We start from the raw sequence: 14062 nt of genomic DNA on the forward strand, positions 1-14062 counted from the left end.
TGCTCCCAGCCAGTACATGGCTAACCACCACTAATGAGTGTTGCCGTGGGTTTCAGGGGTGATCATGCTGGTTGGTTGGCTCCAGGGGAAACGCTTATTAGACATGTTCACCATCGGTGTCAGGTGAGCCCCAATTTGTTTATTCCATATATGCAAATAGTACAGTGCTTTGTATAAAAGATGTGCTGCCGTTGTTTCTGTCATTGTCAACATATCCCAATATATGGGCATATTCTCTACCATAGACGTCTCATCCAACAACAAGGTATGTTTAGTGTTCCCCAGGGCAGAATGCCATGTGAAAGATCTTTTGATAACACTAATTTATTCAGTGTGACATCTGAGTAGGTTAGCAGAGAGTAATGGGGGATTTGATGGTTGTTGTCATGTGCCTGGTTACGGAGGTGAGCGCAGTAGTGTAAGGGTTAAGATTACACTTCCTGTCATGTCAGTGCATTTTGTTATTTTTTTAAGTAAAGAAAACAATGTAATACAGCCACACAATTGGGGTCACGTCATTGTGGTGATTTTAGCAAGACAAGTGATTTTATCAAGAGATCAGAGATTTTATCGTTCCATATCTCTTCTTTGCACCGTCAGTACCTCGGGGTGAGCAGCTAACCTTCTTAACCTGTATTTACATTACAGTGAAAGTGTTATTTTCTCACACCTGGAAGGTGAAGTGAGGTGTTGTGAATAAAGTTGGTAGGAATGCCAATGTACACACTGTGCACTCTCTTCGAGTAAAGACTTAACTGTTTTCCGCTCTCGTCTCCTCCCTCTTCCTCCCCTCTTACCCCAGCCTGGCGGTGGCAGCCATCCCCGAGGGTCTACCCATCGTGGTGACGGTCACCTTGGCCCTCGGAGTGATGAGGATGGTCAAGAAGAGGGCAATTATCAAGAAGCTGCCCATCGTGGAGACACTTGGTAGGGTCTGGCGGAGGTGAAATGAGCCGAGCTCTGCCTTTAACACTCAGTTTGGTGTGTTTGTGTTTGTGTGTGTGTGTGTCTAGTTTAATTTGACCCCATCACTTCCTCCATCATCCAGGCTGCTGCAACGTCATCTGCTCAGACAAGACGGGGACTCTGACCAAGAACGAGATGACCGTCACTCACCTGTTCACCGCCGATGCACTTCATGTTGAGGTACACTGTGTGTGAGGCTAGTTCCTCCTGCCTAGTTTAGGACTGTTATTTAGTCATCTGGCAAGGTCCTTACCGTAAATCAGAATGTGTTCACAGTCAATTTATCTTGTGAAATGAAGGTTTACATATTTTGGGGGGATGTTTGTTGATCTTCATTGTTTTGCTGTGTCCTCCATGTTGTCCTCTCTGCCAGGTGACAGGCGTGGGTTACAACGGAGCCGGGGAGGTGTTACTGCACGGGGAGGAGATCCACGGCTTCTCAAACACCTCCGTCAGCAAGATTGTAGAGGTGAGAAACTGGGACAGATACGTGGTCATTGGGGTAAATCTCAATACTCTGAAGTGACAACTTGGTCTGCACTCATTTAATACCGCTGGAGAGACACAGAACATGTGGTGAACTGTCCCTCTATGACGGCATGGGTAAAGGATCTGGGCTAGCATCTGATGTCATAACCACCTGTCCTTCTGCTCTCTGATAGGCTGGTTGCATATGTAATGACGCTGTCATCAGGAACAACACCCTGATGGGACGCCCCACTGAGGGGGCCCTCATCGCCCTGGCCATGAAGGTACACATACATACATACATACATACATACAGTGGGGCAAAAAAGTATTTAGTCAGGCACCCATTGTGCAAGTTCTCCCCCTTAAAAGATGAGGCCTGTAGTTTTCATCATAGGTACACTTCAACTATGGCAGACAAAATGAGAGAAAAAAAATCCAGAAAATCACATTGTAGGATTTTGAATGAATTTATTTGCAAATTATGGTGGAAAATAAGTATTTGGTCAATAACAAAAGTTTATCTCAATTAGGTCAAACGTTTTCTGTTAGTCTTCACAAGGTTTTCACACGCTGTTGCTGGTATTTTGGCCCATTCCTCCATGCAGATCTCCTCTAGAGCAGTGATGTTTTGGGGCTGTTGCTGGGCAACACGGCCTTTCAACTCCCTCCAAAGATTTTCTATGGGGTTGAGATCTGGAGATTAGCTAGGCCACTCCAGGACCTTGAAATGCTTCTTACGAAGCCACTCCTTCGTTGCCCGGGCGGTGTGTTTGGGATCATTGTCATGCTGAAAGACCCAGCCACGTTTCATCTTCAATGCCCTTGCTGATGGAAGGAGGTTTTCACTCAAAATCTCACGATACATGGCCCCATTCATTCTTTCCTTTACATTGATCAGTCGTCCTGGTCCCTTTGCAGAAAAACAGCCCCAAAGCATGATGTTTCCACCCCCATGCTTCACAGTAGGTATGGTGTTCTTTGGATGCAACTCAGCATTCTTTGTCCTCCAAACACGATGAGTTTAGTTTTTACCAAAAAGTTATATTTTGGTTTCATCTGACCATATGACATTCTCCCAATCTTCTTCTGGATCATCCAAATGCTCTCTAGCAAACTTCAGACGGGCCTGGACATGTACTGGCTTAAGCAGGGGGACACGTCTGGCACTGCAGGATTTGAGTCCCTGGTGGCGTAGTGTGTTACTGATGGTAGGCTTTGTTACTTTGGTCCCAGCTCTCTGCAGGTCATTCACTAGGTCCCCCCGTGTGGTTCTGGGATTTTTGCTCACTGTTCTTGTGATCATTTTGACCCCACGGGGTGAGATCTTGCATGGAGCCCCAGATTGAGGGAGATTATCAGTGGTCTTGTATGTCTTCCATTTCCTAATAATTGCTCCCCCAGTTGATTTCTTCAAACCAAGCTGCTTACCTATTGCAGATTCCGTCTTCCCAGCCTGGTGCAGGTCTACAATTTTGTTTCTGGTGTCCTTTGACAGCTCTTTGGTCTTGGCCATAGTGGAGTTTGGAGTGTGGCTGTTTGAGGTTGTGGACAGGTGTCTTTTATACTGATAACAAGTTCAAACAGGTGCCATTAATACAGGTAACGAGTGGAGGACAGAAGAGCATCTTAAAGAAGTTACAGGTCTGTGAGAGCCAGAAATCTTGCTTGTTTGTAGGTGACCAAATACTTATTTTCCAGCATAATTTGCAAATAAATTCATTAAAAATCCTACAATGTGATTTTCTGGATTTTTTTCTTCTCATTTTGTCTGTCATAGTTGAAGTGTACCTATGATGAAAATTACAGGCCTCATCTTTTTAAGTGGGAGAACTTGCACAATTGGTGGCTGACTAAATATGTTTTTGCCCCACTGTACATGTATATACACATTACATTGCTATCTGACGCCGTTAGCACCCTGGCCACAAAACAGTAAGCACACACACAAGCGTTATGTGTGTCTGTGAGAGCCCTTCAGATTATTAACACACAGGGTTTATATGTGTGTCTCTGTGAGAGGCCTTCAGATTATTAACACACAAGCGTTATGTGTGTCTGTGAGAGCCCTTCAGATTATTAACACACAAGCGTTATGTGTGTCTGTGAGAGCCCTTCAGATTATTAACACACAAGCGTTATGTGTGTCTGTGAGAGCCCTTCAGATTATTAACACACAAGCGTTATGTGTGTCTGTGAGAGCCCTTCAGATTATTAACACACAGGGTTTATATGTGTGTCTGTGAGAGGCCCTCAGATTATTAACACACAAGCGTTGTGTGTCTGTGAGAGCCCTTCAGATTATTAACACACAGGGTTTATATGTGTGTCTCTGTGAGAGGCCTTCAGATTATTAACACACAGGGGTTATATGTTTGTCTGGGACCCCTTCAGATTATTAACACACAGGGGTTATATGTTTGTCTGTGACCCCTTCAGATTATTAACACACAGGGGTTATATGTGTGTCTGTGACCCCTTCAGATTATTAACACACGGGTTATATGTGTGTCTGTGAGAGCCCTTCAGATTATTAACACACAGGGGTTATATGTGTGTCTGTGACCCCTTCAGATTATTAACACACTGGGGTTATATGTGTGTCTGTGAGAGCCCTTCAGATTATTAACACACAGGGGTTATATGTGTGTCTGTGACCCCTTCAGATTATTAACACACAGGGGTTATATGTGTCTCTGGGAGAGCCCTTCGGATTATTAACACACAGGGGTTATATGTGTGTCTGTGAGAGCCCTTCAGATTATTAACACACAGGGGTTATATGTGTGTCTGTGACCCCTTCAGATTATTAACACACAGGGGTTATATGTGTGTCTGTGAGAGCCCTTCAGATTATTAACACACAGGGGTGATATGTGTGTCTGGGAGAGCCCTTCAGATTATTAACACACAGGGGTTATATGTGTGTCTGTGAGAGCCCTTCAGATTATTAACACACAGGGGTTATATGTTTGTCTGTGAGAGCCCTTCAGATTATTAACACACAGGGGTTATATGCTGTGGTGTCTCTCTTGTCGTGACGTATGTTTTGTCCTTTATTTTTAATCCCAGCCCCCGTCCCCGCAGGAGGCCTTTTACCTTCCGGTAGGCCGTCATTGTAAATAAGAATTTGTTCTTAACTGACTTGCCTAGTTAAATAAATATGTGTGTCTGTGAGACGCCCTCAGTTTATTAACACAGTATCACAGACAAAAGCATTAGACTAGCGGGACCAAGTCTCATGCCCTGTGGGAGCGACTGCCTTGGTGACAGTGTGGGACTTGACAACGCCGTCATAATTACAATTGGAGATGGAAACGTGTGTGTGCATATGTATGTGGGTGAGATACTTCCAGACTCGGTTCGATGACTGTGTGTCACCAACGAGAATGCACACTCCTACAGGTGTGACTAGAAAACTAACCAGTCCCCAGAGGGAGAAACTATCACACGCTCACTCTTTCTGGCACACACACACACACACACACACACACACACACACACAAAGATGAACAGAAGCCGGTCACCAACGTATGTTCCCTGCAGATGGGTCTAGAAGGGCAGCAGCAGGAGTATGTACGTCTGGAGGAAAACCCTTTCAGTTCAGAACAGAAGTGGATGGCCGTCCGCTGTGTCCACCGCACTCAGCAGGTCAGTCAGTCCAGAGCGCCAACACCCTTACTCCTTTCCACATTCACTGTCTCTTCTACGTAACATGGACACAGCGAAGAGCCATTCTATCTGTAGTAGTGTTGTCAGACGCGGTTCAGTGTGATGAATGTGTCGTGGTGTTTTCTGTCCTTGATGATGTGTTACCTCAGGACCAGCCAGGTGTGTATTACATGAAGGGGGCTTACGAGCAGGTCATCCGATTCTGTAGCTACTACCACAGCAAAGGTGCAACACTACCTCTCAACCACCAGCAGAGGGAGCTCTACCAGCAGCAGAAGAGTTACATGGGCTCCTCAGGCCTCAGAGGTAAAGGGGGGTTGGTGTCATTGGCCCGATTCCAAGTAAAGCCCCACCTTTTTTTATCTCCTTCGGGGTCGCTAAAGTAACAACAATGTAATCTTATGTCTTGTTTTCCGGTGCAGTTCTGGCTTTTGCGTCGGGTTCGGAAATGGGCAACCTGTCGTTCCTGGGCCTGGTGGGCATCATCGATCCGCCCAGGTCAGGGGTCAAAGAGGCTGTGGGCACGCTCATCAGCTCAGGAGTGGCCATCAAGATGATCACTGGAGACTCCCAGGAGACCGCTGTGTCCATAGGTGAGGCGCACTTTTTTCCTCTCTATCTTCATCTCTCTGTCCCTCTTGTAACTTGTAATCTCCCTTTTAGTAATCTCTCTCTTGTAATCTGTAATCTCCCTTTTGTAATTTCCCCCCACTTGTAACTTGTAATCTCCCTCTTGCAACCTCCGAGATACATTTTTTGCAAAAACGTATGATGAAATGGGGATGCAATATCTGACCGGGCGTGTGTGTCCTTGTGTGTCCTCAGCGGGCCGTCTGGGAATCTACACCAAGGGCTCCCAGTCTCTGTCTGGAGAGGAGGTGGACCAGATGGACCTCCAACAGCTGTCTCAGATGGTGCCCAGGGTAGGAACATATCAACACACGCAGGCTCACAATCCTTATTCTTTAAATAGTACAGAGTGTACCGTCTTCACATAGTAATTGTCCTAAGTGGACAAATTAAGTTGTTGGATTTGAATTGAATATCTTCATTATGTTCACATCAAGGAACAGAGAAACCCACACGCTGCTCTTGCTGATATCACTTAGTTGTGTTAAAGCTTACATGTCGCCCTCTTGGCCTTCGTCAGAGCTTTTATTAAATGTGAACATCATCCTTATCAAGCTGTAAAACACTCAAACACAGGGCTGGGTGAACAGGGTGATGTCTAACAGGGCTGGGTGAACAGGGTGATGTCTAACAGGGCTGGGTGAACAGGGTGATGTCTAACAGGGCTGGGTGAACAGGGTGATGTCTAACAGGGCTGGGTGAACAGGGTGATGTCTAACAGGGCTGGGTGAACAGGGTGATGTCTAACAGGGCTGGGTGAACAGGGTGATGTCTAACAGGGCTGGGTGAACAGGGTGATGTCTAACAGGGCTGGGTGAACAGGGTGATGTCTAACAGGGCTGGGTGAACAGGGTGATGTCTAACAGGGCTGGGTGAACAGGGAGATGTCTAACAGGGCTGGGTGAACAGGGTGATGTCTAACAGGGCTGGGTGAACAGGGTGATGTCTAACAGGGCTGGGTGAACAGGGTGATGTCTAACAGGGCTGGGTGATGTCTAACAGGGCTGGGTGAACAGGGTGATGTCTAACAGGGCTGGGTGATGTCTAACAGGGCTGGGTGAACAGGGTGATGTCTAACAGGGCTGGGTGAACAGGGGGATGTCTAACAGGGCTGGGTGAACAGGGGGATGTCTAACAGGGCTGGGTGAACAGGGGGATGTCTAACAGGGCTGGGTGAACAGGGGGATGTCTAACAGGGCTGGGTGAACAGGGTGATGTCTAACAGGGCTGGGTGATGTCTAACAGGGCTGGGTGAACAGGGTGATGTCTAACAGGGCTGGGTGATGTCTAACAGGGCTGGGTGAACAGGGTGATGTCTAACAGGGCTGGGTGATGTCTAACAGGGCTGGGTGAACAGGGTGATGTCTAACAGGGCTGGGTGAACAGGGTGATGTCTAACAGGGCTGGGTGAACAGGGTGATGTCTAACAGGGCTGGGTGAACAGGGTGATGTCTAACAAGGCTGGGTGAACAGGGTGATGTCTAACAGGGCTGGGTGAACAGGGAGATGTCTAACAGGGCTGGGTGAACAGGGAGATGTCTAACAGGGCTGGGTGAACAGGGGGATGTCTAACAGGGCTGGGTGAACACGGTGATGTCTAACAGGGCTGGGTGAACAGGGTGATGTCTAACAGGGCTGGGTGATGTCTAACAGGGCTGGGTGAACAGGGTGATGTCTAACAGGGCTGGGTGAACAGGGGGATGTCTAACAGGGCTGGGTGAACAGGGGGATGTCTAACAGGGCTGGGTGAACAGGGTGATGTCTAACAGGGCTGGGTGAACAGGGTGATGTCTAACAGGGCTGGGTGAACAGGGTGATGTCTAACAGGGCTGGGTGATGTCTAACAGGGCTGGGTGAACAGGGTGATGTCTAACAGGGCTGGGTGATGTCTAACAGGGCTGGGTGAACAGGGTGATGTCTAACAAGGCTGGGTGAACAGGGTGATGTCTAACAGGGCTGGGTGAACAGGGAGATGTCTAACAGGGCTGGGTGAACAGGGAGATGTCTAACAGGGCTGGGTGAACAGGGGGATGTCTAACAGGGCTGGGTGAACACGGTGATGTCTAACAGGGCTGGGTGAACAGGGTGATGTCTAACAGGGCTGGGTGATGTCTAACAGGGCTGGGTGAACAGGGTGATGTCTAACAGGGCTGGGTGAACAGGGGGATGTCTAACAGGGCTGGGTGAACAGGGGGATGTCTAACAGGGCTGGGTGAACAGGGTGATGTCTAACAGGGCTGGGTGAACAGGGTGATGTCTAACAGGGCTGGGTGAACAGGGTGATGTCTAACAGGGCTGGGTGATGTCTAACAGGGCTGGGTGAACAGGGTGATGTCTAACAGGGCTGGGTGATGTCTAACAGGGCTGGGTGAACAGGGTGATGTCTAACAGGGCTGGGTGAACAGGGTGATGTCTAACAAGGCTGGGTGAACAGGGTGATGTCTAACAGGGCTGGGTTAACAGGGTGATGTCTCTGCCTCCTCCAGATCGTGGTGTTCTACCGGGCCAGCCCCAGACACAAGCTGAAGATAGTCAAGGTGAGAACCCAGCCAAGTGTCAGCCAGCTGGCATGAGATGATGTGTGAATGCCCGTTCTGCGTAGGCAGAGCCTGGCCTGGCAGCATGTGGCTCCAAAGCCCTGGGAAGTGTCTAGAAACTCCCGCCTCAATTTGTGACATTCAGCCACGGGGAAGTGTCTCCGGTATACCTGGTGGTTTTCCAGTCGCTAGTGTTGCGAGTGCTAGTGAAGAAAATGAAAATCACACAATTATTAGAAAATACACTCCATCATTTCAGATCCCTTTAATCTAAAGGAATGAGTTCAACCAAGATCAGGGAACTCAATTCATTAACTAAAAACTGTTGTGTTCTTCCAGGAGTTTAATTCATGACTATAATGTGGATTTATTACAAGGGTTGACTGCTCGCTCCCTCTCATTCCAGTCTCTCCAGAACATTGGTGCTGTGGTGGCGATGACGGGTGATGGTGTGAATGATGCCGTAGCGCTGAAAGCAGCAGACATCGGCGTTGCCATGGGCCAGACTGGCACTGACGTTTGTAAAGAGGCAGCAGACATGATCCTAGTGGATGATGACTTCCAGACCATCTTGTGAGGAAACAGTTTGCAGTAACTGTTACCCAGTTTGTTCATTATTTTGGTCTTCAAAGCCATCATGATTTCTAGAAATGTCTTTAGCAAAACGAGTTAATATTTCTGTCATTCTGTTTCGTCCTAGGTCTGCCATCGAGGAAGGGAAAGGCATTTACAACAACATTAGAAACTTTGTCCGCTTCCAGCTAAGCACGTGAGTGATGGAGAGCTACCTTTTTGATAAAGAGATTCCTTGAAACAATGCTACATGGGCCACTTTCTTGTAAATATTATTAAATTGGCATTATTGTGTTTCCTAGGAGCATTGCAGCGCTCACCCTCATCTCCCTGGCAACGCTGATGAACTTCCCCAACCCTCTGAACGCCATGCAGATCCTGTGGATCAACATCATCATGGACGGACCTCCCGCTCAGAGGTGAGACTACACAAAGCATTATGGGAACTGTATTCTTTTGTCATGAAAATGGTCTGCTCTCAGTTTCACAAGATTTTATATAATAATAAGAATTTAAGAATTTGGTGGGTGATTTATATCTGTCCTGTTTCACACATGTACAAGTGTGTATTATACGCATTTGTGTGAAATGGAAATGTATTTTTTGCATATCCCAACCCTCGGAGAGTGGGGTCACGGCCAGGGTCAGCCATTATCAACGGTAACCCTGGAGCAATTAGGGCACATCAACAGATTTTTTTTTTTCTTCACCTTGTCAGCTTGGGAACTCAAACTAGCGAGCTTTCACTTACTGGCCCAAATCTCGAACCGCTAGGCTACGTGCTGCTTTCATATTTAAATCTACCAGATTTAAAGTAACAATTACTGATCCTTTGTGTAAAAATAGTTTGTGGTAATTACCGTAGATGGAAATCCATGTAATCCTCTGTCATCCTCAGTCTGGGAGTGGAGCCAGTGGATAAGGATGTCATACGGAAGCCTCCGAGGAATGTGCGGGACAGCATCCTCACACGCAGTCTGTTAGTCAAGGTGCTGGTGTCGGCACTCGTCATCGTATGCGGCACCCTGTTCGTCTTCTGGAGAGAGGCAAGTAGTTATAATCATAGTAGTGTTCTTCATCATTCAGGGAAGCATGATCAAACTTCTATCAAATCAGTATTATGACTGGCCTGTTACAATCAGTATTATGACTGGCCTGTTACAATCAGTATTATGACTGGCCTGTTACAATCAGTATTATGACTGGCCTGTTACAATCAGTATTATTATGACTGGCCTGTTACAATCAGTATTATTATTACTGGCCTGTTACAATCAGTATTATTATTACTGGCCTGTTACAATCAGTATTATTATTACTGGCCTGTTACAATCAGTATTATTATTACTGGCCTGTTACAATCAGTATTATTATTACTGGCCTGTTACAATCACTAGTATTATGACTGGCCTGTTACAATCACTAGTATTATGACTGGCCTGTTACAATCACTAGTATTATGACTGGCCTGTTACAATCACTAGTATTATGACTGGCCTGTTACAATCACTAGTATTATGACTGGCCTGTTACAATCACTAGTATTATGACTGGCCTGTTACAATCACTAGTATTGTGACGTCTGCTGTGTACTGTAATGACGCGGTCTGCTGTGTACTGTAATGACGCGGTCTGCTGTGTACTGTAATGACGCGGTCTGCTGATTTACTTTTGATGTGGAACGTGTGTTTTCAGATTAATAAATGTGTGAACCCAAAAAATAAAACACACTGATCACATTTAATAGTGAATCGAAGCCAATCCCCACCTATTTCCTGTATCAGTTGACTTCTATTTCCATCAATGTGTTTGTTTCTCCTCCTCTCAGCTGCAGGACAATCTGATCACTCCCAGAGACACCACCATGACCTTCACCTGTTTTGTGTTCTTCGACATGTTCAACGCCCTCAGCTCACGCTCACAGGTGGGTGCACTGCTGTGCCCTGTACAGGATGAAGGATCTGAGAGATTAGTGGGCAGAAACATGTCACCTAGGATCTATTGTTGATTCATGATGACGGTCTCTGTTTCTCTATCTCTCTCGCTATCTCTCTGTCAGACTCGTATGGTCCATGAGATGGGCCTGTGCAGTAACAAGATGTTCTGCTACGCGGTGCTGGGTTCCATCATGGGCCAGCTGGCGGTCATCTACTTCCCTCCACTGCAGAGTGTCTTCCAGACAGAGAGCCTCAGCATCTTTGGTAAGAAATACATGTTAGCCCACTGAGCTAAAGATTAAACCTAAGCTTTCAGGGCCTGTATTCATAAAGCATCTCAGAATAGGAGTTCTGGTCTAGGATCAGTTTAGCCTTTTTAGATCCCAATCATTTCGAGGATGCTTATATTTGTCCTGTTACACACGAGTGTGAAATGGAAACCATTGTACAGCGCCCCTGGGAGCAAATTAGTTAAGTGCCTTGCTCAAGGGCACAGCGACATACTTTTCACGGTATTCAAACCAGCGACCTTTCGGTTACTGGCCCAATGCTCTAACCTCGGCTTCCTGCCGCCGTAATGAATGGACGGGGGGGGCTGATCTCTACATCAGCTCTCCTGTTCTGAGACGGACCCTGGTCTGTTAGTGATGGAGGTGATGGTTTATATGTGCTATAGTAACAGTCCATTTCTTCTTCCCTTCCAGACCTGCTGTTCCTGGTGGGCCTCACGTCCTCTGTCTGCATGGTCTCTGAGGCCATAAAGTGGGTGGAGAGGTGGAGAGCGGTGAGGGAGAGGAGAACCACAGTGGCTGAAGAAGACTCCTTCCACGATGTATGACGCACATTGCGTTCTGTGTGACAGAGAAGATGGGGGAGAGGAGGGGGCGGGGCTGGGTTGTTTGTGGGTGGGGGGTACATGTAGATGGGATGCAATGGTTATTTGGTCGGAACACAGGGACTGGAGAGAGAACTCAAACAGTTGCTGTCCCTCGCTGGTATTCACTGTTCAGTCATGGATTGGAAGTGGGCGAGGAGGATCTCAACCTTACAGTGCCCCCCTGCCCTCCACCTCTCCCCTGCGAGAAGCATTGGCGTGCTGCTTTCAGACTGTACCATCCTCCAGGAACTCAGGAGGGGATTTATTTATGAGACATTGTAACTGTTGTTCATGTGGCAACTATTCATGTCTATGGTGTCGTGATCTGAGAGGACAATGTTACTGCTCGTAGATCAACTACTCACGTCTAGGTTTTAAGACCAATTAAGGACAGCATAATTGTTTGTAGAGCAACTATTCATGTCTTGGGGTTCATGAACATAAATGGAATTTTGTAACTGTTCTTATTCGTCATCACCTTGCTTCAAGTGCAGGTAGCTAACCATAGCTTTGTAGAAGTATAGAGATGTTACTTTCATGCATTCCAGCGTTTCATGCTAGTAGCAATCTCACCATCAACTTCAAACCAATTTAGGATTGATAATTGTGAGCATACTTTTGTTTTGTTTTGGTATAGACTTTAGGAAGAGTTGACCACTAAACCGTGTTATTTTGGTGGATGAATATAATACATTTTCTTCAGAAGATAAGTTTGGTTTTTCTCACATATTAGGGCTGATGGCCTTCATTTGGCGGTTCATTTAATATCACTCTGGCTATCTATTTAGTTGCCCCTGGAGACATTCTGTGTTTTGGACCATCAATCAGCAGTTTATTTTCCCAGTGATCAAGCAGTACTATACAGTTAATTCTATCCCAGTCCCCACCCTCCCAGCCACGGTCTGCCTCCCCAAAATCTTTCACTTGCCCTGTATCAAACCTACATTATTTTTTCAATTTAGGGAATGAACTGTTTGCCTTGAATGAAAGGCACAGAGGTATTTGGTCCAGTGCTGTCAAAAATGTTATTTTTCCTGTGTTTTATATGTATTTTCACACTATGAGGTTGGAATAGTACTGTGAAATGATGATAATGCCATTTTAGTGTAAGAGCTGTTTGAAAAATGCCAGCCTGTTTTGGTGGAATGGAGTTTTGGCCTGCCTGATGACATGCCAATAATAGCTGGTTTTCAGTTTTCCCCTCCCCACTCAGCCACTCCTAGACAGTCATAGCAACATTTTTGCTTGAGGAAATTCCTCTTGCTAAGAAGCTATTTTAGTTTGTTTTTGACTGCTTTTTGATTGAAGAAGGTCACTTTAAGGTACTTATTTGTTACCCAGAAATGATTTGATATTGAGATAAAAAAACAGCCGCAATGGGCCTTTTAATATTCTGCCTCTATTTTACACACTGTAAATTAAGTGCAAATATTTATCTCCATGACAACCATTTACTGTACATGCACTGTTCATATACATTTTGCTTGTGTCTTGGGTCAAAAGTGGCCATTTTAAGCACATTTTTCTCTTCATGCTCTTTCCAGAAGCCTCCGAGGCCTTGTTTTGGTACAGCTAGACATACCTGGGTTTTATTTCACAATGCAGAATCACTCAATTAACAAGCTTGTTTTGATAATCATTTACATTAAATATAATTGAATTCCCAGGTTTATAAAGACAGGTTCAGTTGATAATGGGTTATTTGAGTCATACCCATTCCAGGTTTATTTCTTTATGAACCAGGAGATGGAGTTGTTTCAGCATTTTTAGGACCGGGAGCTAATTCATTGATGTTGCTTTCCAAATGAGTTTTTGTCTGTGCTATGGATGGCAACAGAAGTCCTCTACCTACCGCAGCACCTAGCGGGTACAGGCTAACATCGCCAGCTCTTTCTATTAGACATGTTCTTTATTTTACAAGAGGTTATACTCTCTGCTTTGGTCCATTTGACAGGCCAAATCAGCTACAATTATTTTAATTTTTTATTTATGATTTGTTGTGTGTGTTGCACAGCTGAAGACAGTACTCTGTTGTGTTGGTATGAGAATAAATCTGTACATTAATGAAAATGTGTGTGTGTATATATATATATATTTGAAGTGTGTTTTAACTGGGTGGAGGGTTTGTGTCATGTTTTCAGTGTCACTGACACCGATTCTGATAATCTAATTTTTGCTCAGATTGAGCTAAAAATTACTATCTGTTTGTTTTTTTCAGTTTAAGATTTCTATATAAAATATACTGCCAAAGCAGAGAGAGGCTTTAATGTGTATACCCAATAATTCTCAACAACAGCTGGTTTAAATGTTATTTTTCATTTAGATTATAAAATATTTCCAGTGCAGCTGTAATATAATAGTAACAATACATGGGATTTATAGAGCTATTTTCAAAGCCCAAA

The 14062-nt window shown here is 45.5% G+C and overlaps 1 protein-coding gene across 1 annotated transcript; it reads left to right on the plus strand.

Annotated features, from left to right (window-relative positions):
* Nucleotides 1–56: 56 nt before the first annotated feature.
* On the plus strand, nt 57–13730 carry atp2c1 (ATPase secretory pathway Ca2+ transporting 1; the record flags this gene model as incomplete). The annotated part of the gene is given in 17 exon segments (XM_042313875.1): nt 57–123; nt 803–927; nt 1049–1146; nt 1340–1435; nt 1629–1718; nt 4981–5085; nt 5256–5412; nt 5529–5699; nt 5932–6029; nt 8223–8273; nt 8680–8846; nt 8974–9042; nt 9149–9265; nt 9745–9892; nt 10675–10770; nt 10906–11047; nt 11488–13730. Coding segments are annotated over 17 exon segments (1931 nt in total), but the record flags the coding sequence as incomplete, so codon positions are not given.
* Between the last annotated feature and the right edge of the window lie 332 nt (nt 13731–14062).

This window comes from Oncorhynchus tshawytscha, unplaced genomic scaffold, assembly GCF_018296145.1.
Source record: "Oncorhynchus tshawytscha isolate Ot180627B unplaced genomic scaffold, Otsh_v2.0 Un_contig_16377_pilon_pilon, whole genome shotgun sequence".
In the NCBI taxonomy this organism is placed as follows: domain Eukaryota; kingdom Metazoa; phylum Chordata; class Actinopteri; order Salmoniformes; family Salmonidae; genus Oncorhynchus; species Oncorhynchus tshawytscha.